The 26,754-nt window shown below is 42.1% G+C and overlaps 1 protein-coding gene across 3 annotated transcripts in view; it reads right to left on the bottom strand.

Moving 5' to 3' along the window:
* akap6 (A kinase (PRKA) anchor protein 6) overlaps window positions 1-26,754 on the bottom strand; it is a 123,023-nt gene that overhangs the window by 26,267 nt on the left and 70,002 nt on the right. For all 3 annotated transcript variants that reach the window (XM_072689392.1, XM_072689390.1, XM_072689391.1), the window contains exons 8-9: window positions 23,815-23,945; window positions 19,568-19,688 (exon numbers count right to left, since the gene is read on the bottom strand). In XM_072689392.1, the coding sequence (XP_072545493.1) occupies window positions 19,568-19,688; window positions 23,815-23,945 (252 nt within the window). The remainder of the gene's footprint in view (window positions 1-19,567; window positions 19,689-23,814; window positions 23,946-26,754) is intronic.

The raw sequence follows: 26,754 nt of genomic DNA on the forward strand, positions 1-26,754 counted from the left end.
ATCTATGGAGAGGAAAAAAGTAATTTAGAGCTCGTCTGATGATGCACCGAAGCTGCCATATTAAACGTTTAGCATGAGGAAAAGGGGGAAGCACTTGCGAAAAGCACGTGAGAAGCTGGAGTGGGAGATGATGAGCTACAAATTGACTCTAAGGTACAAAATATGGAATTTGATATGCTTTCATGATACAGATCCAAAGCAAAAGAAGCTGGGAAAACTGATAATTACTTAATCAGTTCGGGGCCTTTTCATATCTTGCCAACACCCTTGATGTCTGCAGTAGACTGTGGAAGGGAAGGGAGAGATGGAGGGAGGGAGAGAGGGAACAGAGGGGGGTCTTGGGGAGAACAGGCCCATTGATGGAAGCGGGATGCAGCTGAGCAGAGAGAGCAGAAGGCCTCTCAATGATGGCTGAGCTCACGGCTTGAAAGACCAGGAAGTAGAACAGCTACATGTCCACTTTTAAAGGAGGGTCAAAACGATGTAAAGCTTCCATTTGGAAGCGATTCCTACGCTGTTTATGTGAAATGGGTTGCTTCCGTGCTTCAGTGGTGGGTTGTTGTTGTTTTTTCTTTTTTTTCAGTGAAAAATCACTTCGCCTCGAATAAGGGAGGGGAAAAAAAACTGCTCGGACTGGCCTGGAACAAAAGGCCTTGAAACACTGTTAATTGTCACCATGGTGACTAGAAGAATAAGCCATTTTACAACTGGTATAGAAGGCTCACATTGAGGCTTGAGTCAAACACTTTTTTTACTCCTCTTTTTTCATCCCTCTCTCGCCTCTGTGTGTTTAGAACAAGGTGGCCAGTCACTGAGAGGTCAGCTCGAGACCCAGGAGAATTTCCACCAGCTTTTCCAGACCTCATGTTGGAGGAGCTTTCAAAGGGGACAAAATCAACTTTAGATTGTAAAAAACACATTCAGTGGCAACAAATTGCATAAACAATGGCATCTTTCAGGAAACAAGAAGTGGTTGTGCAAAGAGTAGGAGGTTATAGGCCCATACAATGAGTCTAGCGCTGCGAGGAACCCTGGGAACTTGCTCCCTGCTATAACGGCGGACTGTCCGAAAGAAAAACAATATGGAGGATGGAGGAATTTAAGACATTTGCTCCCCTCCTTCGCCCTGTGCCTAAAGAGGATGCATTAGTCAGATTTCCAAAGAGGTAATGAGAAATTCAAGAGGATCAATAAACAAAGAGGTGCCCAGTCAGCCCAGTGATAGCTTAAAACACACAGAGAGACCGAAGCAGCAGGCTTAAAGCAGGGATGATTTATCACATGGAAAAAAAAGAGAAAATGCTGGATGTCCTTGTTGCCGTTATGGCTCCTCCTTAGATGTGTGGGACTAAAGGCGATTTTCTTCGCTTAAAGAATTTTATGAGTGAATTCAGTTGTACTCCTGCTGCTAAAAGCCACTATGGCAGTGCTACATATATGTGATGATATATATTGTTGATGGCATGGAATTGTTGTTTTCTGAGTCTTTTCCCTCAGTTTCTCCTTCTGCCTTTGCACAAGGCTTGATGGTGACCCCCATAGGAAGCCCATGCCTAATGCCATTGAATGGCGAACAAAGGCGCTTTTTATCCGGGGCCCAGGGCCTGGAGCTCAGCTGTGGGTTCAGGGAGGAGGGATTGTGCTGGAGAGCGAGTCTTAGCGCCCGGCCCTCCGCTGCCCCCTCTCTGCTCTGAGCGTGGCACTTTACTTCAGCGGACAAACACAGGAAACAATGCAATCAGCCAAGAGCACAGTGTTTTAAGAGGCGGAGAATCCTCGGCCTGGACCCTGCTCCGCACCACTCTAAAGCCTGGATAACCATGCCAGGATGGAGTATTTGGCCTGCTGCTCTCGCTCGCTAAGCACCGCAGCCCAGTGAAACAGCGCAACTTTGGATATTTACAAAAATGATTTGGTAAAATGCTGGCAGAGCGCTCTAGAAACGCCTCTCTGACTGCACTGCTCTCGCAAATAGGTGTGAAAGCGACAGATATTAAAACTTTGAAGCAATTTCCCATGTAAATGAATGGCAGCCAGGCTTGATGAGTATAAATTTGCAACCTTTGAAAAAAAGGGAAAATTAAAACATGCAATGTCATTTAAAATAGGCAGAACCGGTCGAGTAAATTACATTTGGGAATTCGAATCGCTTGCTTTCTTCCAGCTTATTCCATTTGCATTAACTGAAAATCATATTACATAGGCCATGCATTGTTAATTGGGTCTATATTGCATTATCCACCATATAAATCAAATGACAAATATTAAAATGAATAGCAAATTCACTAATAGGGAATCATAAAACAATCTTTTTTAACTATCCCTCATTAATAATTTAATTCTAATTATGCCCGTAGTACAGAATGGTGGAGGAAGCCTTTTCCTTGTGAGAGTTTTCTCTGCGGTGCTGGCCTGTCTGCCGCTGACTGATGGGATAATAATGGAGATAAATTTGGGTCTTGAACAAGAGAAAAAAACGAAAGTAAGGTGGAAGGAAAGAGCAGCATTTCCTCTCCTCTGTTTTCCAAACAATAACAAACCAACAAATACACAAAGTCTGCCTGGAGGAAAGGGAAGTTGAGAGAAAAAAGGCTTTCAATCCTCAGTTCTTTCCACTTTCCCAGTGTCCCTCAACATAGTTCCTTCATTACTACATTCCTTTGGCCAAATGGGCTGGCCTGGCTCTCCTGGCTATCCTCTGCTAACACTGGCTTGGAGCTGTGAGTCTCTGGGGCAGCATGACACGGTTGCAGTGCTCCTGTTCTGTGGATCAGGGACAGGAGCTGGGACGAGTCGAATGAAAAGAAGCGGTCAGAAAATAGCCACAATCATTTAATGCAGATGACCTCTGACAGACTCGCTCCTGCTCTGCCTGAGTGGGAATTTGCATGGGGTCTGGGCGCAGGGGAACAATGTAACCTAAATGCTAGACAATCTTTATTCTAATGAAGTGGGTGTCAAGGTCAATGTAAAAAGCCCGGTGATGAATGGCGCAGTGCCGGCCACCGCAAGTCTCTGCCCCACACCACGGCCCTTTCACTTTAATTGTAGAGCTGAAATGCACAGAGTGCGTCTCTCTCCTTAAAGGAGCTGGGAGAGATGCTGTGGAGGGGTAGGGGGACAGTGTGGGGGTGGGGAGGATGCTGGAATGGCTGTGAGTGGTTCTTGCTGACAGAAGATCTTCAATATCATTCATGCTGCAAAATTTTAATCTAAAAAAAAGGTCCCCCAAATGGTTTTTGACTTGGACTGTTGGTTTAAGGCAGTGGTCAAATTGCAGGAAAAACATTGTTTGTGGGGGGGTACATGAATGATGGCATCAAAAGCATTGGGTGTATATGTGTTTATGATCAAATGCATTCAAATGCAAAAAAGTGTGCATCCTTGGTCAAATAACCAATAAATATTTTAAATTCAGCAAACGCATACTATATTTCTGTTCATATTTTGTTCTAAAATATGAACATAAAGTATGGCATATTTAGCTATATATATACTCTATCTATCACTGAAAAAACACAAACAGCAAAGCTGTGGCTTTTAAAATGGCAGAATATTTGGAATATACTGACATTTAGTAAAAAAGCATGTGTCAAAACAAGTTTGCAAACAGATGCTTTACAAGTTATGCTCAGAATTCATCAATTTTACCTATTACAGAGAATACATTGCATATTATGCAAGTAAACAACAGATATAATTTAAATAACAGGCCTAATTATCCCATACCTGACCCAGCTAATTGTGTTGGCACTGGGACTGATATTTGACCCTAGTATCTAGTAGAAATATATACATATACCATCTAGCCATGCAGTAAAAGAATGGGTCATTCTAAAAAAAATCACTGAATTTGAGAATGGTTCTATAATAGGATGCCACCATTGCAAGTTACTTTGTGAAATTTCTCCCCCTCCTAGATTCCATCATCAACTATAAGTGGTATTATTAAGAAGCGTTTAGGAACCGCTGAGGAACCACCAAGCCAGACCCTCTAGTCCAACATAAGGGTAACCACACAAAAACAGACAGACACACTTCACACTCCCAGAAAAGTAGAAGCTGGTCTAGCTGCAAAATGGGGACCACTTCCATACTAATGGATTTCAGGGATGTCAAAAAAGCTATTTTAATGTGTGGGTGTCTTCATACTTTTGTCCATATATATAATGTGAAAGAGAGTGTATGGAACAAAGTAAAAACCATGTGTTCAATAGACTTATGACTTTTAAATCTGGTTACTCTACTGATTCTACATCAGCACCTGTTCTGTAGATGCCTACATGCCTTCCAATGATCGTAGCATGTTTGCCCTGCCCTGAGGGACTGCAAATACATCCAAGACAAATGAAAAATATCGATTTCAGACAAGTGATGTCACATTAATCAAAAGGGTATAGCATGAAGGGATGGTAGTTTTAAAAGAGGACAGCACCCCAATTAAATCAAGCCCTAGGAAAAAACACTTTAATTGATAAACAAACTACATTATATGGACGTCCTCTAACTTTAAAATATATGTCACACTCCAAAAACTTGATTATTTAAATAACCAACCACACCCATCCATCCAAATATTTTTGCCACCTTTTTTTCACTACATTAATGTGTCAAATACGCTACATTACAACAGATCAGGTAAAAGAGAAAGATCCTAAAGAGGCTCCTAGAAGTAATTCTGCAATAGTGTGTGCAGCATGATAAAAAAAAACAAAAAAACAGCTACAGTCACGGCTACAGAAGAAAGCAGTCAGTGAAATGTGTAATGCAGTTAGTAAATAGAAAATAAAATCTGTCCGCTTTTTTTGTTTGTTTCTTTTCTCTAAGGATTTGTGACAGGAGAACATGCAGCAGGTAGGGCTGAATGCGACGGGCCCATCATGAGATGTGATGATGGAGAGAGCACACTCGTTTAATGCTATATCTCTCCGCTCCTCTGGGGACCGTGCAACTGTTTCTCTAGACTCCCTCAAAACAGCAGGTGAGACAGGAATTCCCTTGGGCTTTCTACAACAGCAGAGCAAGGGAACATCACACACACATACACACACACTCAGACTAGCCGAGACACATCCTCCCCCAGCATCACCAGTGTATACTGTACTGTTTCAGTCTGAAATTAGGATGTATAGATCCTAACTTAGGTGTTTAACCACTAAAGCCAGTTCTGCACATGTATTTCTGACTCATTTGTGGTGTAATCAAAGCCCCAAGCCATGGAATACAAGCAGAAACTGAAAACAAACTGGTTTAGGTTGGAAAATGAATCCAAAATAATATATTATTATTATTATTATTATTAATAATAATAATAATAATAATAATAATAACAATAATAATAATGCACTATTACATGCATTTCATTCATAGTAGCATTTCATGTAAACTGGCAAACACCTCAACAGATGACTGTCACTAAAAAAGATGGCTACAGCTTTAGGCTTTGATTTTTACCATTGCCACAATATATCTTGTGGATGGGTATGATGAGCCTTTCCTCTTCCCCCATCATTCTGCGTGATGTAAACAGTGCAGACATCTATTAGCTCTCTGACAGCAAATTTTAAGATCTGATACAAGTGTACACAATATGGTCAAAAGTATTGGGATAATGCTCATTCATGTTCAAGTTCATTCAAGTTCATCCAGCATTGTTGGAGCAACTGTCTCTTTTACAGAGAAGGCTTTCTATTAGATTTTTGGAGATTTTGGAGATTTTGGAGCATTGCGGTGAGGACTGGATTGCATTCAGCGACAAAAGCATTAGTGAGGTCAGGATGTTGGATGATCACCACTCTACCTCATCCCCATTTCCCCAACTCATCCCAGAAATACTGGTTGGAGCACCATCATTCCAGAGAACACTGCTCCACAGCTCATTGGCCCTCTAAACCCCTCTAGCCCACACTAGGCATTAGGCATGGTACCAATAGTTCATGTTGATCTACTCCCGACTGTCCTATTCTATTGGCATTATTTCTTTACAGGCACAAGACAAGCTGTCAGTGTGTGGATTTTCACATCTGTGTCAGCAATGGGTTCAACTTTAAGTAGCGGAATGCACCTTTGAATTGTGGTATTTCCATAAATATGTCGAATGTGCTGTTTATTTTTTGTTTGTTCATAAAAACTGACCACTTTATGATTCTAGGTCATCATGGCTGTTCCATGCTCCTTTTACAAGGTCTTGCTGTTTTACGAAAAAACCATTTCTCCACCAAAGGCCAGCTAAACAAAACCTGCTCACCTGGCAACCCCAGAGCCACAGAGAACAGCTACAATGAAATAATAGTATTTGTTTTGTTACATTTAAAATATGTGAGATGTGCATATCTGTGTGTGTGTGTGTGTGTGTGTGCTTCTATTTTTGTGGGGTTCACTGTGACAGGAAAAAAGAAAACGACAGCAGCAGTAAGAGAGAACACAAAATGGAAACTGGGCGAGCAGATTTTTCTCTCTTTCTTTTTCTCGAGAGCTGTCCGTTGCTGTGGAGGCCTGTCCAGCATCCTGGAGCAGAGCCAGTGAAACAACAGGAGAGAAAGACAACGACACAACGCTCTGCCTGCCATCCGCTACGGAGGAGAGGAGCGCTCCCCTCCTCAGCTCCGACTGCACAAAGCCAACATTACATCACTGCATTAAAATGCCATCATGACTGCTATTGAAGAGAAAAGGCGAGTGGACGTGGGGACACAGACACAGATGAAGAGGGCCTGTACGTCCTGTTACAGCGTTCTACCTCTATCTATCTCTCTCTATCTGCCTTTCCCTCACTCTCTTTCTTGCTCTGCCTCAAAGCCATGGGAGTATTTGCTCACAATTAGAGCACCACCCCCTCCCGCCCCTCACCGCTTTCAACTCATATGAGTAAACTTTCCCAAAGCCCCACAGTGCTTTCTTCAAGGCAAACATGCTAATACCGCAGCCCTACTGCCTAGCTACTGGGAAATACACTTTTAGAAGGGGGGGGGGGGGGGGGTGTGAGGGAATGAGAGATACGAGGAGGCAGAGAGACAAAGAGAGACAGACATTAACCATGAGCAGGTTCACACACATGGTCATGTAAAGAAACCCTTGGTTGGGGGGCGGGGGGATGGGGGGGGGGTAATCCACAGCAGCACAGTAGAGAGATCTATGTACACTAGAGCTACACACTCTTCAAAATACTAATATAAATAATATAAATAATAATATAATTTCTTATACTGTTATTGCATAGCCATAATGATTTTGGGGTACTGATACAACATTGAGGTACTAAAATATAACTTAAACATTAGAAAAATATTTAAAACTTTGGGGTATTGATACATTTTTGATACATTATTGATTGAATACAGTACTGATACATTTTTGAGGAATCAATACCATATTGGGATAATATCACATGTTTTGGGTTATTGATACATTTTTGGAGCAAAAATACAAAATTGAGGTATTGATACAGTTTGGGGTACTGATAATGATATAATATTATCAGGGGTAATAATAATAATAACTAGCAACTGCAGTGTATGTATTAGCTGGGTGCATCAACATGCTTTGAGAGAACCGTTTAAACAAAATAAATAGTAATCTCCTTTTGAGAAGTCTATTTCCTGCCTGGATAAATATACACTACTATGTAAGTTTCCTTTCACAATTTTAAAAGCAAACAGAACAAAGCAATTCAGTCTCATGAAGTGGGATTTCTTGCTTAGCCAGTTAACTTCTAGCTTAGTTGGATCTAACCCAGGATTTTATGTCTTTAGATGGTGGATCTATCACCATGGCAACTCGTCCTGCACACCTAACCTGCTCCAGGGCAGGTCAAGTTCAGGATTTTAGATCATAAACAGCTCTTGGGCCAATCAGGGTCCTTTCTAGGTCATGTGATAAATCTCCTCAGTGGAAAAAGTCCCACTACATAGACAGAGCAAAAAAAAACATTTTTTGCTCCAGTAGGAATAACTAACATGGCGGCAGTGGTGGTGTAAAATCTTGTTTCTATGGTCAATGTACTCCTGTATTGTGATGTACTATTCTATCATACACTTTAACAATGCATATACTGTCTTGGTTTACTGACTATGTGTACATACAGTATGTGGGTATATACAGTACAGTGTAGAGGTTTTAGGCACCTAAGCACATGCTCTAAAGCCATTAATCTTGGCAATAAGGTATAACACATTATAACAGTTGAAAGCAGACATAAATACAATACAAAAGTAACAGGAATTTCTGATTTTGAAGAAAGTAATGGTATCATGTGAGCTAGGGTTTGAATCCAGATTTTGTCTGAATGATTTAGTGTCATTCACTTTTTTTTTAGTGACAATTTTTACTTTACAAATGCACAGTTTAAAATGTAATATTTTTTTATCCCTTTATACAAATGTCAACACATACTAAACATATGAGGCCTCACATTATCAAATGTACATGGTAATTAAGCTATGATTAAATACATCTTAAATGTATGTATTGTGTAGTGTGCAGTAAAGTAGATTTAACTATGTCCTTTTTACACACACAAAATATTTGGAATATATTATGATCATGCTGCTATTAATATAGATTATAATGTTATATAATATATTAACATATCAAATATATTTCACACAACTTGATAGGCTTTACTGCATTATTACCTTTGTATTATATTATATTTTATTATCAGTAAATACATTTAACAAATAAAAAATTGAAATTTGTAGATATTTAGAGCATGATTAAAACCTATTGCTTTCAAATATATTAAACATACAGAAAAAGTACATTCCCTGTTCCATAAAGCATATTAAATAAAAAATACACCTTTGCATAATTCAAATACACCACTAATGTAATTAGGTATTGTACTGAATCTTATCAAAACCGTCCAGCCCTAAGTCTGTCACTCCTGCTAACACTGCGCTCTGCACCCTCTGCACCATTTTACTTTTCTGGTGTTGTTTGGGTTCAGAAAAAAACACCCACAACCTCCCTCAACGGGGGATTGCTCTATCTGTGCAAAAATATGCTAAAGTGCATCAAAGCCATAATTTCGGGCTGAATTGTGTACGTGGGTCTCCACGGTGCAGAAATCATCAGGGCAGTGGCGGTGAAATGCTGCTGATGAGGAAAGCGGGGTGGGGGGATGCTTTGTTAATTAATCTCCTAACCAATTCCCAGTCCTGAATTTAGCCCCACCACACAGACTTGTAAATTATATGCTTTTGCTCTTGTCAACAGCCATATTTGTATTTGTGAATTATGCATATGGTATAATGGGCTCCATCCGAACTGCTGACAACAATATATCCATCTGCTCCCACGTTCCTTCTCTCCAGGGTCCGAATCCCCACCTCACACTCGCTGTTGACTTCGCCTAAACCAACAGGGCTCTTAGTTGAGAATTATTGTTAAATTAGACTTTTACGAAGGGAAAAACTAGCAAAGTACAGGCTGCTGACGAACACATAGGTGCACAAGTGTATATGTGTGTTTGTGTCAAAAGTCCTTATCAACCAGCTCCCCCCCAATCTCTGTGCTTGTGCTCAGGATGAAAGTGTGCCATCTAGTGGATTGTACACAGCAGTGCACCCTTCTGTTAGTTTTGGGGAACATACTGCCTGACAGGCCTGTGATAGGCCTATGGAAAAAAAGCTCTCATCTCTTCAGCTATAGCTTTGGGGGGAAAAAAACAACTCAAAACAGATATTTGACCAGCTGGCTGTCTTCGAGCCTTCCAGCCCTCAAATGTACGCTGGCACACACGCACACACTTCCTTTCCAAACTCTCTAATCCACTTCCAAATCTGAGACTCGAAGATCAAAACGAAATCCCTCTAAACATAAACAGATCATTATGATCATCAGGACCTCCCTAAGAAAATACACCATTTCGCTGTTTCTGCTATTACGTCCAATAACTCCAAAAGCCCTGTCTTATACACTGACGGCTCAGTATAAACCCCTCCCCCTCCCCAGCCCCCACACATATCGGTGGGGCTGCCCCGAGAGAGAGAGCAGCTTCCGAACGCCCCCGATCGCCAAAATTGCGCCTTTCAAGTGTTGTTATGGCAACATCTAACTTAAGAGGAGGGAAAGAAGCGGCGGTTGCGGATCGATAATGAGCATCCCTGCGCTTCTGTCTCTCCACATATTAAAGTACATGTCAGGGTCTGAGCTCTTCTCCAAGGTTGCTGTACCACTGCTGCTGCTCCTGCTGCTGGCCAGCTGCTCCTCATGTCTTTAGCCTCGTGCATGCTTTAGCTGCTTTAGCCACAGCCCTCCAGTCTAATTGCTCATCTGGGTTTAGCCAGGAAGAGTGTACTCCATCCAAACTCGACCAGGAAAGAGAGAAGGATACTCAGGGTGGGGAGGTTGTGCACAGACACACACAGAAATATATCTATACACAAGCTTCACCAACTAAATAAAATAGATGTTTTTCAGTATTTAGTGAATATACCCTTTTCTGGGCCTGACAGAGCCTGGTGTTTTGCATTGTTATTAGGAGTCCCAACTTTTCTATATATTGTAAAGTCGCATTTAATTAAAAAATATAATTTAATTTGAGCTTCACAAAAATACTGATCACTCCCCAACTCACTCCTCTAACTAAGCTCCAAAAACTGAATTTGTTGTTTTTGTGAGGCCAAAAAAGCCAGTAAATTCCTATGTACCTGCCTCCCCCCACAGACAGTTTTGCGCACCCAACCCCCCCCCCAAAAAAAAAAGAATTAAGGCCTGTAAATCAGAAAAGTGCTCCAAAACAGTAACTTCACAAAACAGAACACAGAAAGACCCATAACTTTGAACAGAATTCAATGTAAAAACGTTGTATTTCAAGTAATTTTGGAGCACTTTAGCTGGTCTGTACACCATAAAAGAAAGAAAAAAAGACATGTTTGTTAATGATGATTATATATATATATATATATATATATATATATATATATATACACACACACACACACACACACACTCTATAAATATTTTATACATTTTATTTTATTTTATAAAAAGTGCGGAACACACTCACTGTGGGCTGGGGCAAGGAAGGAGAACCCAGAGAAGTTCTGGGAGTTTCTCAGCTGACAAGACCCTTGCTGAGCAAAGACCAATCATGAGTTGAAAGAGAAGGAGGAGCGGAGGGGAGCATAATGGGGAATAGGGTGCGTAATGATGGAGAAGAGAAGTTTGGGCGTGGTCCTTCTCTCAAATTTGAATTATACATAACTCCATATAAACATGGTAAACATGGCTTTTGCTCACTCCCCAATCTTTAACTAAAATGCCAAAACAGCCAATTTTTAATGAACTGTTTTTGTTGTGTTACACAATAACAGTTATATTTGTGGAAATGTGTTGGGAGAGTGAGAGTGTTACAGTGGGGAGCTCTGCATCAGCAATGTAATTAAGCGAATCCCCACTGAACAAACCACAGGATTTCACAAACACCACAGAAATCCTTCTCACCTCCACTCTCCCAACACTACTGATGCCCACCACAACACACAGCCAAACAAGACAACCACCATAAACAAAGCTGATCCCAACTACTACCACAGTGTCATCAACCGTCCAAGACTTTTTGTTTACTTTTTGCACTGAAGCTGTGAAACTAACACAGCTAACAAGTAATGGCTCATACCCCAACAATTAGCATTGACCTCCAGTGCTCAACTACAGAACTTTAAACACCCAACATGTCTTGACCGATTAATTACATTTGGGTGAACTTTTATCAGAGTGAAGAATTTGATTTAAGGAAGCTGCTAATAAAATAGTGCTTTATCATTCAGAGGACCTGTAAGTGAGTATTTGTTTGGATAAATAACTGTGAGTCCTGTGTTTGTATGAGTAAAATCATTAAAAAAGGTTAGGAGGTTCAATGTAGTAAGAGCTCTCACCTTGACCTTCAGAAGCCTCAACAAAGAGAAATACAGCAGAAACAAAATAAAGGTCCGCTTGAATTAAAGAATAACACAGAATTGGTTTGTCTGCCACAGATGTGCTCATGTTTACACCCATTCCAAAAAACATACACACATATGGCCGGCCTTAGAGCAATCCACTACTGGACCGTGAGCTCTTTTAAAGAGCGAAAGCAGTAGCAAATGGGGAACATGGCACACAGCCACATAAAAAGAAAGAAAAGCCATGTTGGAAAAGCAGAATCCAGTAGATAGACAGCAAGCTGCCGCAGTTTGTTTCTCTCTCTCTCTCTCTCTCTCTTTCTGTCCATTTCTGTGATGTCTCCTCAGCTGCTCCTACACCTCCTGTCATCCTTCTGTTTCTCTTTCCCTGTCTCATCCTTCTCCACCATCCCCTTTCAATAATTCATGCCGTATGAAGACTGAGTGACTGTCTCTCTTGACAAACAGCATTTTCTTTCTTTCTTTCCTTTTTCATGGACCAGAATCAATCGCTCACTCAGAAGTTGCGCAGGGATCTGTTGAGAATGGGGTGATTTATTAGACAGAAGCAGAGGCTGTGGCCTTTATTGTGTGCTAATGCTGATTGTGTGTATGTGTATGTGTGTGGATGAGAGTTAGTCGGCTGGCCTCAGATCAGGATCAGCTCTTTCAGAGGCCAGGCCACAGTGTGATCTCACAGCCTGCATCCTGCTCTACAGGACTTAGAGCTTGTTGCATCTCTCCCCTGTGGAATGTCTCCCATTTTTAAATCCCATTTCATCATAAGCAGCCATCTGGCACACACATACACACACACACACACACACATGCCTATAAAGAAAAAAGAGAGGGAGAACAGTGAAATTGAGGAGGGCAACATTGAGGCATAGAGAGAGATAGAATGGAGATACAAACAGAGGGACAAAAATGAGAGAGAGAAAGACCAAGGGAAAGAGAGAAAGAGAGAGAGAGAGAGAGAGAGAGAGAGAGAGAGAAAGAGAGGGTGGGGTAATAGAGAGAGAGAGAAAGAGAGAGAGAGAGTAGGAAGAGAGAAAGAAAGAAGGACAGATATTATGGGGTAGAAAGAGAAAGACAGAGAGCGAGAGAGAGCACATCAGCTCTAACACTGAGTGCTTTGTATTGAAGCCCTGGCACAGCAGACATAGTCTCTCTCTCTCTCTCTCTCTCTCTCTCTCTCTCTCTCTCACACACACACACACACACACACACACACACACACACACACACACACACACACACACACACAGACGATGGCCCTGATAATGGGTGTTGTGTTGTGAGTGGGTCTGTGTCTCTGTTGGATCAGGAGGTGTGAGGTGATGTAGGAGGTACAAGGCAAGTGGTGTGTATGTGTTTAAACCGGTGGTAGTAGTGGTGGTGGTAGTGTGTGTGTGTGTGTGTGTGTGTGTGTGTGTGTGAGAGAGAAAGAGCAAGAGGGGCAGAAGGGGGAGGTGTTAGCAAGTGTTAGTCATGTTACTGTGTGTGTGTATACATGGGGGTGGTCCTCTAACTAAACAATGACAACAATATTTCCTAACCCTAACATTCTTAAATATTCTCTCTCTCTATTTCTGTCATTTTATAATAATATTGTCATTCACCGTCATCCCTCCAACACAGCCAGCAGCAGTTAAGCTCTGCCCGTTAAACACTGAAGTTCTTAGCAGTATTACAGTGCCAATCAGCCAATCAGAATAGAGCCCATTCATACACTTCAGTCTTAAAGATGCAGCAATGTGCCTGTTTAATTCTAATGTAAATCTTAGATTCAGTTAAATTCTACACTGGTGGTTTTTCCTGAACTGCCCATTTTAAGGTTTTGCCATAGCATATCAAGGGCATTTAAAGCAGGACTTGACTTAGCCACTCTGAAGCCATATGCCATGTTTCTTTTGAGCCACTAAGTGATGGACTTGCTCATTGTCCTGCTGCATAACCCAACTGCACTTGAGCTTTAGGTCACGAACTGACAGGCTGACATCCTCATATAAGCTTTCTGGATAGAGAGCAGCAAATCAGCCCCAGACCATCAAACTATCACCACCACGTTTGACTGTTGGTATGAGCTTCTTACAGTGGAATGTGGTGTTTGCTTTACACCAGATGTAATGGTACGCATGTCTTCCAAAAGGTTTTGCCTTTCACCCATCAGTCCACAGAATATTTTCCTAAAAATCTTGGGTATCATCTAGATGCAAGACAAGCCTTTGTGGTTTTTGGTCCAAGGGTTTTTGCCTTGAAACTCTCCCACTGAAACATAAAATATGTTGACTAATATGTTCATATATGTTTGTATATGTTCATCGTCTTTTACTTGTATATTTAGAACATTGCTGCTTTGTTATGACTGGTGTTTATGTTTTGTAAGTGCTGGCGTAATTGCTAGGTTACACTTGTATGTGGCGGAGTAATACTTGGGTCATGATAGTCGTGCAATACTGCCACTTCTAGAACATCTCTCAGCCAAAAACACGCAGGGTCAGAACTAACTGTAGCATAATATATAATATATGTATAATTAGTTTTCTATAATTGAAGACAACAATTGAAAACTTTTGAACAGTATCAATTTCACTGCACTCACTAAACACACACACACTTTCCCACCCTTGCCTGTCCTGGGGTCGTGATAAGTGTTCACATTTTATTTTCAATGAACAGTCACTTCTTAGCCTGCCAAGTTCCATAAAGTTCCTTGTTAGATGCTTCACAGGAAGAGTTTTATTAATTGTTCGTTTCCTGAAAGAAAAGAAGGAAACAAGGAGAGAAAAACTTTTGTTTACTTTTGGAAGTGACCCTCTGGTTGCCCTGGCAACTGGCTCTATCATCGCCTCTTAAACAGACACTGCAGCTTTAACTGCGGTGAAGTCTATTCATGGAGTTGGGGCAGAGACACTCCTCCTGAGCTGCCCTACACAGACATCATCACCCACACACACACAGTCTGCTGCCCCGCAGACTGAGAAGCCAAAGGGGATTTCAAAGATTAATGAGTAAAACTTAATAAAAATGAGAAAAGGCATATTAATCTGTGTTTGTGGTATGTTAGTGTGTGTGTGTGTGTGTGTGTGTGTGTGTGTGTGTGTGAACTATGGAAAATGTGTATGTCTGCTGCTAATAACGCATTCAGGTTTCAGGTTCTCCCTTAAGTCCTGGCACAATATTCACCATACATTGAACATTCAGTACATATATACACAACTGTGGAAATTAGAGAGGGGGGGTGATATTAGCTAGTGGAAAAAAAGACAAATGAGAGAAAAGGAATTAAAAGAGGAATAAACAGAGAAAAGAGAGGGCAAAAGTCACAAAGAGAAAAAGGGAGAGACCGTTAAAGAGAGAGAGAGAGAAAGAAAGAGAATGAGAAAGAGGGTGACAGAGCGAGAGAAAGAGAGAGAGACATGCAGACAAACAAAGAATGAGAGTCTGGTATGGAGAGGGAAAAAAATGAAGTTGGAAGAGATTGAAAGAGAAAGAGAGAGAGAGAATGAGAGAGAACGAGAGAGAGATGCAGAGAAACAGAAAATAAGAGTTTGATATTAGGTAGGGAAAGGGAAAAAAGAAAGCATAAAGAGACAGAAGACAAAGTAAAGGTGTGAGTGTGTGTGTGTGTGTAAGAGAGAGAGAGAGAGAGAGAGAGAGAGAGAGAGAGAGAGAGAGAGAAATTGGTGTGTATGTAGCAGTGATGAGAATCAACACCACCTGCTCTGGCTCCATAAAGCAGCAACGTGTGTAATTCCACCATCACAGCCATGCAAACACACACACACACACATAATGAAACTATGCATTCCCTCCCTGTCTCATACACACGCATGCACAGAAACACATACACACACATCATTGCTTTCACCCACTCATCTCAGCAATGCTGACCCAGAGAACAGCCAGCAGCACCTCAACACTTTAACTCTGATAAGACGAAAGAGAATTCTTAAAGTACAGACAAATGAAATAAGTGTATTTACTGCTGATTCCTGCAGCTCATTCTGAGCTTAAGACTTTCATCATAGTCCAGACTGTGGACAGTTCTCTGTGGAAGTGGCAGCAATGGGCATCAACACAGTAATAGAGGCATATTAAATATTTACAAAAGGTTTCAGAAGCAAATATAGCTGCAATTTAAGGGTTCTGACAGACCACTTCAATGAGAACAAACAGGGCCCTGTGGGAACACCTTCGCCTTTCACATCTCTGAGAAAGAAAAAAGATCAAACCTTTTGATATAACACGCCTAAGTTTGGGTAAAGAGGGGCTTTGAGCAGCAGGCGCATCAGAGCGCGCTAGATTAGACAGGGAGCTCATCCTGCTCTCGGTAAACACTAAAGGTATCCAGTGTCTGCCATACCTAAATATGCCTCTAGCATACACACATAAACTCATACACAACTAACGAGCTCTGTGTTCTCCGTCTTGACTACTACATTGTCTACAACTTCAAACTCTGTATCTGGACGATTTGCTTGTAATGTTCATCTGAAGTTTTCTGACGGTAAATACAATTAAATATAAGGCCAGTTTCCTGGACACTAGTGCAGCATAAGTGGTGAAGCACCTCTGAAATTAGTTTTAGAACAACAGATCTGACCATTCGAGGCATGGACTCCACAAGACCTCTGAAGGTGTCCTGTGTAATCTGGCACCAAGACTAACATTAGCAGCAGATCCTTTAAATCCTGTAAGTTGTGAGGTGGGGCCAACATGGACGAGGTGGCTAGGCGATGCTCTCGTGCTACTTTGCTACCTCCAGCACTGGAAACCTCCAGCGTGTGCAGCGCAACAGGAAATCTATCTAAAAGAAACTAGGAAATCCTAGGAGAAACGCCATGCCTTCTGTGAGAAAGCTGAAGCTTTGGCATCAATAGACCTTACAGCAATTTTTTAAAACTGGTTTAGGAGCACTGTGTTGGTACCCAAGAACAGAATCAGTAAAATATTGCCTTTGCTCGGAGTGAACCGATTTATTTATTTTGTTTCTAAGCCCTGGTTAAAGGGGACAAAGCATCAGTTAAGAGGAATGGTCAGAGTGGAGCAGAGTGAGCACGGGTGAACTGGTTAGGAGTGCTAATGGTTTTTCTGTACACATGTGTACATGAGCAGCACTGTGTGTAACGGCAGGCGTTTTAGTAAAAGTGTCATCCTCCGCGGATGGGTCTGATCTGTGAGAGGGCTGGTCAGAAGGGTTGCACTGCAGGGATCGAGAGAGCGAGGTGCACGAGCACATAAAAGAAAGAAGAAAGGCATTCTATTCCTCTGGTTTCTCTCTTACTGTAAGATATGACTAATGGTGGGGTCACTATGCCCGATGAGCAGGAAGATTAGTTCTGACCTTGGTTGCGACCTCGGACGGCTCAGAGAGCGCGTGCAAGAGAGAGAGGGAGAGAGAGAGAGTGAGGAAGAGATGGAGAATGGAGAACCGAGGAGGATGGAGGGCGGAGGAAGAGGAGACTGCCTGTCATTACGGTTGTTTCCAGCGTGAGCCGAGCTGGTTATTAATTTCATTTCTTTATGATTCACAATCTGCTCTTTTGAAATATGCCATATGCTCCCAGCAATTGGTGGGATGACGAGTGTCAGGATCGGTCCAATAAAGGCAGCCTAAATGAGGTTGATTTACAGGCCGCAGCTTCCGGCAAGCGCTGCTTTCTATCTCCCCCTCTTCCCCTGAGCTTGGGTAAACAAGCCCTCTGTGCTTCACACACACACATACACACACACACACACATCTACCTGCTCCCAATCAATCCCCCAGCCCAAGCCGATAACGGCCCGCCACCCAACACCCAGCACACACACATACACACACCGATAACAAACGTGCAAGCACAGTACATATTTATTAGTGCAGGTGGGCACGCAATCAATACACAAGCCCAAAATCAGTTTGTTTTAATCATGAGCAAATATATTGACCTAACACAATACTGGCCTGCTTTATCTATTACTAATAAAAATTCATTGAGACAAGGTTCCTACACCAGCTGTAAAAGGATCGAGCCGCTATCTCCTGCGCTCCCTCGCTCGCTCTTTCTCTATAACTCTATCTCTGTCTAGCTCTTCCTTCCTTTCTGTCCCTCTGTGGTTACATGGAGTTTCTGAAGGGCAGAAAAGCGGCAAAAAAGCAATATCGCCAGCCGAACCCAAGCAGAGATTTGTTTCCAATCTCCAAGATTTACTCCTCTTCACTTTTTTCCCCAGACCCGTCTTCACATTTTCTCTTTTTCTTATTCATACTGTAATGTGTTAAACCATAGGATCTACAGTTAGCACCGGTGAGTACTCAGTGTAATTTACACTCAGTGTAAATTTATACCATTACTCAGATGAAGCTCATTAGAGAAGGCAGTGAAAAGCACAGTTTGGGCACCTGTTGGCTGATGTAACATAACTTGCTGCCCAATGACATGTGGCAGCTCGCTTCCTAAGACTCCTATGAGGAATCATATGATAACTTCATCCTTCCAACACTTCTAGACTGAGTGAGAATAGGATATGACTGAGAAAACTGGATAAAAGTTTTTCAACAATTAAGTTTTAATGACTTAATTTTGCTTAATGCTGCCACACTATGTTAAAGCTGTGTGTTACAGATTTCTGACACTGCTTGTTTTGTTTTCATTTCTGCTCCTAAAATGCCATCAAACAAAAGCTTGTTTACAAAAAGCTTTTGTTTGCAAAAGCTTGTAAGCGTTTACACTTTTAAGGAAGATTAATCTGACAGGATTCATCCATTATTTAGAGACTAATAATTATCTCGATAATCAATTAATCAGTTTGTTTAATTTATCAGTTATCACTGAATATTTAACATTATACATATATTTGTATTTATCTTCTAAATCATATTTACAAAAAAAAAAGGACAAGTGTGCAGCAACAAATCCTACTCTCAATACAATTTAATCAGAGTCCTAAAACCCAATACAGCAAAGTGCCATTAGTGACATAAACCTTATTTTGAATTATTTTTGGCGAAATGCAGAGGATTTGTTTTTAGAATGTAAACCTTTTATAATTTATGTTATTGTTGATGTTTGATTATTTGTTTCAACTCTAGAATATTTATTGAATGAATGTGGAATTCGAAATGCTCTTCAAAACAATCTAAAGCTGTAAATGATACACTTTACAGTTAACTCAGTTAAGTCAGATTACAGCACGGAGACAGCACAATTGTATGGGTATGATGGATGTATCAGCCAACAATATATCTCCCAGTCCTAATACAGCCATTTTCTTTAGTGTTTTTTTTTTTTTTGTCATACCATTTTACTACATAACTAACCGTGCAATTAATTATGTTATGAATAATTATATAACATGAATGTAAAGCAAAATTATAATAATTACTGTAGGTTTCTAAGGATAAATATTATCATCTAAACTTTCCTTTGTGTTTCTCTTTCATGTTCTCTGGCTTTAGTGTAAAATGAGAATGCTGGTTGGGAGTTGGGGATTGATGTTAAAGGAATACTCCAATGTTTCTTAACCTAACAGACAACAATTCCAACACGTTTGCTCATTGCTGGGCTTAGAAAAGAACAAAAACCCAACGATTAGCTGCTGAAGCAGTTTGAAAAGGGTCTAGAGTATTCCTTTAATGGTGATTCCATTGATGGCAGTGATGGACAAACTCAGATGTCTCAAGCTAGCCTCACCTTATAGAGATGGTGCTGCTGCTCCTCTGACATCATCAGCTCGTGGCTGTCCGTCACAATGGACTCCATGTCCATCAGCCAATCCCAGAGCTCCTGGTACTCAGTCTGGAACTCTGATAGGCTGGATGGGAAGAGAGAGGGAGGAGCAAGTTAAAGGTGCCCTCTGTGAGAGGCTGTGGGTGATATGAGCTTGGCTCTCTCCTCGCCTGCCTGCTTGTCTGAGAGAGAGAGAGAGAGAGAGAGAGAGAGAGGGAGAGAGAGGGAGAGAGAGGAGTCGGGCGGCTCTGAGCTCTTTTACTGAGGGAATATTTGACAAGTGGAGGTAATTACTCTGTCCCGTTAGCGAGCGGCGCGCTGCGGCGCAGGTAAGTGAGGTGTGAAAGGGGTCGGGAGCAGAAGGGATCTTTAACCCGCGCTCTGAGTGACGGCTCCTGAGCCAGAACAGCTTAATTAAACATGACTTCACCTCCCTATTCCCCAAGCCTGCCTTCAGCCCCGACATGAAAGGACATCAAATATTTATGAAAGGAGCAAGGACGATTGCGTGCATGCCCACGCACACACACACACACCTACTACATAGACATACACTGCCGTATGCAAGTGTATTGGGCACATGCTCACATACACACGCCTGAACGCGTGGGCACCCACACACAAACACACACACACACACACACACACACACACACACACACACACACACACACACACATACACACAGGTGTCTAAGCTTTGGTTCTTTCTTTCTTTTTTTATTCGTAGTCTCCGCAGGAGGGCCACATGTTTATAAACATTAGCGGGAAAATTGTTTCGCATTCATATGGCTTTAGAACATTTTGACAGTTACGTCAAACTAGTGCCATTTTCCTGTCTGGCTTTCTGGAGAATCGTCCCCAAAGGGGGAAAAAGACTATGAATGAGATTACACAAATAACTATCAAAAAGGGGGAGAAGAATCAACAATTCCTCTATATTTCAATTCAAGACAGACAGAATTTAAACAGAAGGGTGGGACGGAGCGGTGCAGCTCCATATGTAATTTCAACAAGCACGGTGGTGCATATTAGCATTTTGAAGCAGGCGCTGATGAAACAAAACAATGGAGAAGAGTATATGAATATTTTATCTCCTTGTAAACATGACATTGATCAGACGAAATGACAAAGACAGCGAATAAGCAATCCAAAGACTGAAACAATGTAATACTAATGTGCGGAGTCTCCCTGAGGCATGGCTATGTCTGATTACAAACCTCACTATGCCTTTTGGAAGTTAATCAGACAAATGTGGTACAATGTTCTGCTGTGGTGTGTTTTTAGCAGAACATAAATGGAAATACTTGTAAAACATAAGCTCTCGAGGCACGTCAACCAAAAAAAAAAAAAAAAAAGCACTTTAAAAACGTAAGCCACTCAGGAAGCTTGCTTCGTAGCCTTTTGAACTGTCAGCATCATTTTATTGCATCTGGATTTTGAGCATTGATACATTGAGACACACACATTCTCTGTTCTGTAAAGAGAAGACTTTAAGTGTGTTCAGCTGCTTCTGCTGCCCTTAGAAGAAGTGTGGGAGCATTCTCAGTGTTAAGAACTAGCTTCAGCTGTTACACTCAGCGGAGTGAGGCTCCAATGGACGCCGCTTTTTTCTTCCGTTCTTTTCCCATCCATTTCAAATCAATCTGGTGGCCCGCAGCCCTGGGTGGGGGTGGAGAGCTGGTGGAGAGGTTATAGGGGTGTTACTGTACCTAATTCATCATAAGATCCTGGCCCAGCTGCCCACGCTTCACCCCAAGCGATATGGCGAAAGGTTGGTCGCCTTATTGACACCTCTCACATCTCATGCGAAGTGACACTTTTATAGAAGCGGCTCTTTAATTTATGGTGTTAATCCCCGGTGCCTAATGTGAAGACTTCCCATCTCCCTTTTCCCCGTCTGTCACAACCACCCCCACCCCCCCACCTCGTTCTTTTAAAAGGAGCCCTTTCCTGGAGAAGGCTTTTGATTGGTAAATGGCAGCCATCCCGTCTCTGTCAGCTCGGAGTGGAATGTGTACGTTTGTGTGTGTGTGTGTGTGTGTGTGTGTGTGTGTGTGTGTGTGTGTGTGTGTGTGTGTGTGTGTGGACAGGCCTTGACGGAGGAGCATAAGAGGCAGAGCGGCCGATAGCTTTCGACAGCTCCTCCCTCCAGACATGTTTCCATGCAAAGGTAAGGGCCAAAGAGTCAAAACAATGAATCCTTGAGCAGGCAGGCCCATCATTAAAATTCAAAGGATCATTATGTTTTTTTTTTCAGCAAAAAATAAATCATTAGAATGAAAGGCTTAAAAGGATTAAAATGATGCTTGATTTGAAGCCAAGGCACAGAGTCAAGTCCAGACTCCAGAGTTTCCTTCACTGCATTAGAGTGGGCAAGAAGGGGGGGGGGGGGCTTCTGAGAAAAAAAGTGATAAATAATGGTCCTGAAAATGAAAATGTTTTATTTTTAGAAAGCAATGCCTAGTTTTCAGACCAGCTTCAGCTATTTATTGCCCGTGTAAAAAGAGCACTATTACCCACCCTTGGATACATCACTGCAATTTTTACTTGAACTTCACATTACTGATCTATTGCAAATACTACAGAGATATGTTGAAAAATAAACTTTAAAGACTGAATTTATTTACATAATTAACAAGTAGCAAGAAAAAATACTCATGTATTAATAATAATGCCCATCTTGCCTGACACATGCCTGTTAAAATTTAAATAACAATAAGGTAAAAAGTCTAATTGTAATATCTGGCAAAACTCAATAAGTCACCAGTATCAATAGTTAACATTAAGGTCTTTAGCCCAGCCCAGCACAGGCCTAACCCAGCCTTGCCTGTCTTTGTCTGCTTTCTATGTTTATGTTCTATGTCTATGCCTTCATCAGAGCTAGTGAGTGGTTTCTGAGCACGAAGAACTGTGATTGGAGTACCACAGACACCTTTAGCCCTGGCAGACATTATTGCAGAGTGCCTCGAGGAGGCTCAGGAAGCATCTGCAAAGTCTTGTCATAGAGAGACACAGTGGTACTGTGCCAGTCTCATGATGCAGACATTTCTTTCAAGAAAGAGTGTTAGCACCCTCGAGTCCCAGTGTCATCATGCAGCCGAGCTCTCAAGGTTTAAGGGGAAAGGCTGGTGAGTTTTGTTCTGTGGACATTATGGACTGCCTCCTTAACACTCCTCTCCACTCTCTAGAGTTCCCTGTGGCTCTCTGAACAGCAATCTGCCCTTAAGGCTCCACCCAGTGCTCTGAAGAGCATTGGCACATCAATGCCTGTCCCCATGGCTCCATCCAGTGATCCGGAGAGCGCTGGTATTTGGATGCCTGCCTCAAAGGCTCTGTCCAGAACACTAGCTGACTGAGGCCCTTGGCCTCCAAAACTCCTGCCCTGCCCACTTTCACAACCTGTTTCAGTGCCGGTCCCCAGATAGCCTGCTCCAATGCCTGCCTCCAGGTTGCCAATTCCAGTGCCTGCCCCCAGGTTACAAGCTCCAGTGCGGGTCCCCAGGTTGCCTGCTACAATGCCGATGCCCAGACCTAGACTGCCAGCTTCAGTACTGTCTCAGGCCTCCACCACTTGACTTATAGCCCAAAATATAACCACTATCATTTCTTCTGTTCCTGGTGCCCAGTTGCCAGCTACACTGATTACCCGTGCTTGTCCCTGTTTCAGTCTCGGAGTGTGTCTTCTGTCCTGACTCCCATCCTGCACCCTCTCTGTGTACCTGTTCAGTCTTCCATCCGATTTTGTTTTCTGCTCAGTTGTTTTGTATAAATAAAAACTCGCTTAAGCTTATGCCCCTCCCCAAAGCCTATGACATTGTTATGCACCAAACCCAATGTATTTGTTCAATGTGTATAACCGATGATATCTAAATGATATCAAAAATGCAATTTGACATGATCTCACTCAGTCAATCACTGTTACCTCCTACCCATCCATGGCAACGACCAGTTTGGCAGATCGGCTGTGCCCCAGTGGCAAAACTTTTTTTTAACAATGAGGTGCTTTAAAGGCATCTGAAATGTCCAAGCAAACACCTGCACTGACAAGGTGCTGATGTAGCCTGATTTTGCCTGATCTTTAGCACATTACCTCACTAAATATTGGCAGAGCGGACTTGCATGTAAAATCAGGGACAGCAGACAGAAAAGATTTGAACACAGATCTTTCCCTGGAGTAATGAGTGAATGTTCAGTGAGCTTCTACTGTACCTGTTAAACTTGGACATAAGGGAGAAGTCTCTGTTCCTGCTGGAGCTGGAGTACTGCTGACTCCTGAGCTTTACTCTCATCTGATCCACAATATCCCTCTGGGCCTCTGCGTGACACTGCTGCACCTGTGTCTGTTCACACACACACACACACACACACACACACACACACACACACACACACACACACACACACACAAAAAGACCACATCAGAATCAGCACAATCATAGGCTTCTCAACTTTTTCACCACAGGGTGCCTTGGATGTCTTTTAGAGTTACAGTAAGTGCTTTCGTTGGCTACACACATATTTGAGATCCTCTTGCCACAGTAAGCCACAAAAACAACAACACCAACACAGCTTTCATCTGAAACTTACTATCCTCATGCTGCTTACATTAGTAATAACATCCCAACCCCATGTGCAATACCACAGATCAGTCAGGAAGGGTTTCAAGTCTGCAGAATTAGTGCTGCTCCTCGCAAGCAAACCCTGGAGTTTAGATGTGAATAGCTATAGTCACTGTGTAGAGTTTGCAAATGAATGGAGAAAAAAAAAGCCACTTTTCTGTTGTGCATCTGTGCTTGAGAAAATTGGTTACATTGGGCGAACGGAGATCAGTTATTGCCCAAAGTATGTGGAGATGAATCTGCGGCAAGCCAATAAAATTTCCAACAGCCTGCTTTGATTTTTAGCTCATTTCTCGACACTGTATGAAGCGCTGCGGTTTGCATTCCTTCCAGGAGCCGCTCCGCCTGCTCCGCAGATGCCTCCAGAAAGGTCAAACAATTCCATGAATGCAAACTGCTCCTCAATCAAAGCTACCCTTGATAATAAACAAGCAAATCAACAGAAAGATGTGTTGCCTTTTCATTCCATTTATTGGGCGGGTATCAAACGCCCGGCTCTGGCGCTTTTCTCATTTGGGAGGAATGAAATGAACCTAACTAGGAGCTCCAAGAAAATTAGCGGCGCAAGTGTGGCGAGTTCTCCTCTCCCCCTCGGAGGAATTTGCTTTCATTTGCCTTCATTTCGGATTCACTCAGCTCGCTCGCCGATGCCGTGTCAGGATCCTAATTACTCAATCCCGCCGGAGCTGCTTACACACACAATAATGACTAATGCCCGCCACAGACAAAAGCAATTTCTCCTGGCCACCTTGAGTCTGAGGACAGTCCAGCCCAGCACGAAGTCCCAATGCGCTGCGAGGAGGACGTGCTTCTGATCCACCTTTCTCTCTTTTCTCTCTTGTTGAAGAGTTCAGAAATCCTCTGCAATCAAGCACCATCACCTTTCACTACAGCTTTAAAACCTGGAGCTGAGATGTATTAGAAATCTATAAATGTATATGATGGGCCTACTGGAAGATACTGTTCCTTTGGGTGAATATGAGAAACATCAATACGGCGATATACAGCTACATTTATTAGAGCTCTCACACTTGAAGGAGAAATCGGTCTATTGATGAGTGCATTTGTCTTCTGAACATCATATTCATGGGCCTTTTCACACAAACGTCTTGCAAGCAGCGCCTCATACGCACTGGGAACAAAAAGCCGGGCTTTCATCACCACAAGGTCAGTAATGTACAACACAGGAAAGCACACAAGTCTATTGTTAAAGAAGCAAAGTGCTGCGTAATGCATTTCCCCATGTGTTAGAGTGTTTCATACGTGAAGTGGTTAAAGCACATCACCCACTGAGCTAACAGCTGACAATATGACCTCTCTTGAGGAATACAAAGCCTCACATGGCTTCACCACATTGCCGCATGGAAAATAATCCCATTCAAGAACAACACTAGAGCTGATTTTCCTGCCGCCCCTATCAGAACACCCTCCATTTCTATTTCCAACAGAATCATTCAGAAAGACTGCTGTCGAAAGCAGATCCACTTTGAACACCAAGCAATACACATAAGAGTCAATATAAATTTAGATCATTTGCTACTTACTCCTGTCTCTAGAGTGTGGGTGATATGTAGAGTTGAGCGGAATCTGCTGAATCAAGTGATTTTAAGCTTTTTGTTTACATGCCAGTGCCAATTTAACAGCCTCTGGAAACTTCGGCGGCTCCTTGTCCCGCGGGATTCGTCAAGTGATCGGGCTGTCAATCACAAGCTGAGAGAGGGAGCTACAATCATCACTGTTTCCTTCGCCTCCCCTCCCTCCGACTTCACACGCCGCTATAATTACAATGGGCTTTCATATATCAGGCCACGAGGAAATTAAATGCATGGTAAATATTAATAATTTATACGCCACACTCTAAACAGACCTGGCTTCCAGCAGTCGTTCTTTAAAAAATGTCAATAGGACTGCATGGCCTTAAAGATTAGTTGGAGGGTATATCAGATGTTCTGAGGGGCTGCTGAAGTCTGAAGGTTCCGTTAACTTAGCTATGAGATTGATCCATATAAACCCCAGAATGAATAATAAACTCATAATCTCCAGCACAAACACTGTCAAAGGTTCAAGACCTCAGCAAATCCTACTACATCTTCCCTTCGCACCAGCACTACCTTAATGCATACTGCAGGCAGGGGGGGATTAAAGACCAATAGAAATAAGGAGCAAATCAGTTTTTAGATTAAAGAAAAAGCCTTACATGGACAGAATGGCAAACACTGTTGTATCTGTGTGTGGTTTTGGGGCAGGCAGGTATTAATAGGTATTAATAACCACACCATTCTGGGCATTAACTGCACTAATGGCCTACCATAGGCCAGAGAGGGCAAAATCTATAAATCTCAAGATTATGTTGAGAAACAGGCATGTGAGGACAGATGAGCCAGCCCTTGAGCACATGTTTTAAATAGAGGACAAGATAGAATTACTCCACCAAAATTGTGCAATTGTGAACTGTGTAGCCTTTGTCATTCTTTTGAGAGAAAAAGAAAAAAAAAAGAAAAGAAAAATGGCAGCCAGAGAGAAGGAGGAA

This window comes from Salminus brasiliensis, chromosome 10 (genome assembly GCF_030463535.1).
Source record: "Salminus brasiliensis chromosome 10, fSalBra1.hap2, whole genome shotgun sequence".
NCBI classification, from domain to species: Eukaryota; Metazoa; Chordata; class Actinopteri; order Characiformes; family Bryconidae; genus Salminus; species Salminus brasiliensis.